The sequence below is a fragment of the Mandrillus leucophaeus genome, unplaced genomic scaffold, assembly GCF_000951045.1.
Source record: "Mandrillus leucophaeus isolate KB7577 unplaced genomic scaffold, Mleu.le_1.0 Scaffold1135, whole genome shotgun sequence".
NCBI classification, from domain to species: domain Eukaryota; kingdom Metazoa; phylum Chordata; class Mammalia; order Primates; family Cercopithecidae; genus Mandrillus; species Mandrillus leucophaeus.
In genome coordinates, this window is record NW_012099599.1 from 225,631 (window position 1) to 227,295 (window position 1,665).

A 1,665-nucleotide genomic window follows, 5' to 3' on the forward strand; every position below is an offset into this window, starting at 1 on the left:
GGAGGGGGGAAGGTGTCTTTTAGAAAATTAGAGTAAGTCTGTCTAATCTTCCAAAAAATGTTCTACTCAATTAGGTAAAAGTTCATGGTGGGGTGGAGGTGATGTTTAGAAGAGAAATTCGGCAACTGCTCTTTGGTGTGTGTATTCGGGGAGTGTGTGTATTCGGGCTGTGTGTATGTGTGTGAGTGAAAGAACCTGGAGTGTGTGAAAGGGGTAAGAGTTGAAGGGCCTTACTTAGCTGAGGGACCGTCTTATATTGGAGGCAGGCAGCCTGGGCCTTGGAAAGACCAGAAAGTCTGACCTCTGCAGAGTCAGGCGAAGGCTGTGAGTGAAGTCGGGGCGGGAACAGAGTTGGAAGAAGTGAATAAAAGAAATCTTGGGGTCCGTTGGTTTCCTTGATTCCTGGAGCAAAAAAGTAGGCGAGTGACCACTCCAGGAACTCTTGCCTCCGGGCGCCTGTACACAAAGAGCTGGGGCTGTGTGTCCTGCTCTTGGGGGAGGAGGGTACTGGGCGGAGGGAGCTAACAGGTCTTTATTTCGCTCAGATCCGAACTGGACTCCTTCCGACTCCACGCGGCCCCAGCTCCTGAACCAGCGCAGTGAACCGCAGCCGCTTCTCAGCCTGGGTCTCTTGAACCCTCGGAGAAAATTTCTCCTCGAGATGGATTTCAGCGGTAGGGAAGAGGGGCCAGTGACGCGAGGAGCAAGAAAAGAGAAACATGGGAGACGAATGTTCAAACCCACATCTCCTCGCTAAGCCTGGAAGCTCGCCACAGTGGGATCATGGGACCCCGAGGGAAGAGGCTGAGAATCAGTACGGCACCCGCGTTCCTCGGGTTTTAAAAGCACATCTGGGGCCAGAGACTGCATAGCCAACTAAACGGAGTAAACGCGACAGGTGGAGGAGGCAGAGTTGTCAGGGGCCAAGTCCCGCGCGATCTGGCCAGAGTCTTGGGGAGCGCGGACCTGGGACTGCAGAGAGGCGTTTTGAAGCGTGCTGCGCGCACCTGCCTCTCGGAGATATTCGACTCCACCCGGGCGTCTCCTGAGAGCCCGCAGTCCACAGACCCCGGGAGGGCTGCCTGCCCTAGGACACGTCCTCTCTCGACCCCTCACTCTTTCAAAACTGGGGAAGAGGCGGAGGGGATGAAAAAGAAGAAAGAGAGAGAGAATGAAAGAGAGAAAGAAGGAAATAAATTTTAAAAAAATATATTAAAGTGAGGGAAGAATGGAGGGGAAGGCGTGGGCGAGGGAAGAGGGGAGAAACTCTCATCACCACAACCAAAGCAGGATGCCTCAGCTTCCTAAATTTCTACATATGACTTTCATTAAGTTCCTTCCTAGACCTTAAACTTTTTCATCTCCCGTCACCCAAGAAAACACCCGTTTCCTCTTTTAAATAAAGTTTCTTTTTCTGGAGATGAACCTTTAAACAAGTCGTAGGTTTGGGGGCTAGGGACAGGAGAATAATTTTGATCCAGAACCTTGGAGATTGGAGAACCAGGTGGAAAAATTCTAAAAAGATGAAACCTGACCATCTCCGACACAGAAACCCATCGAAAGGGGCCACGGAGACGCGTTGATTAGTTTGGAGGGAGCACGCGGCAGAAGGGCAGACCCCTCGCTAACCCGCCAACCTGTCACAGCCCTCTTGCAGAAAGCTGC

General features: G+C 52.0%; 1 protein-coding gene across 1 annotated transcript; it reads left to right on the forward strand.

Moving 5' to 3' along the window:
* Positions 1–552: 552 nt before the first annotated feature.
* On the forward strand, positions 553–1,216 carry CCDC140 (coiled-coil domain containing 140). Its single transcript, XM_011996083.1, is given in 3 exon segments — positions 553–947; positions 949–1,166; positions 1,168–1,216. Coding segments are annotated over 3 exon segments (495 nt in total). The 5' UTR covers positions 553–719.
* Positions 1,217–1,665: the final 449 nt, after the last annotated feature.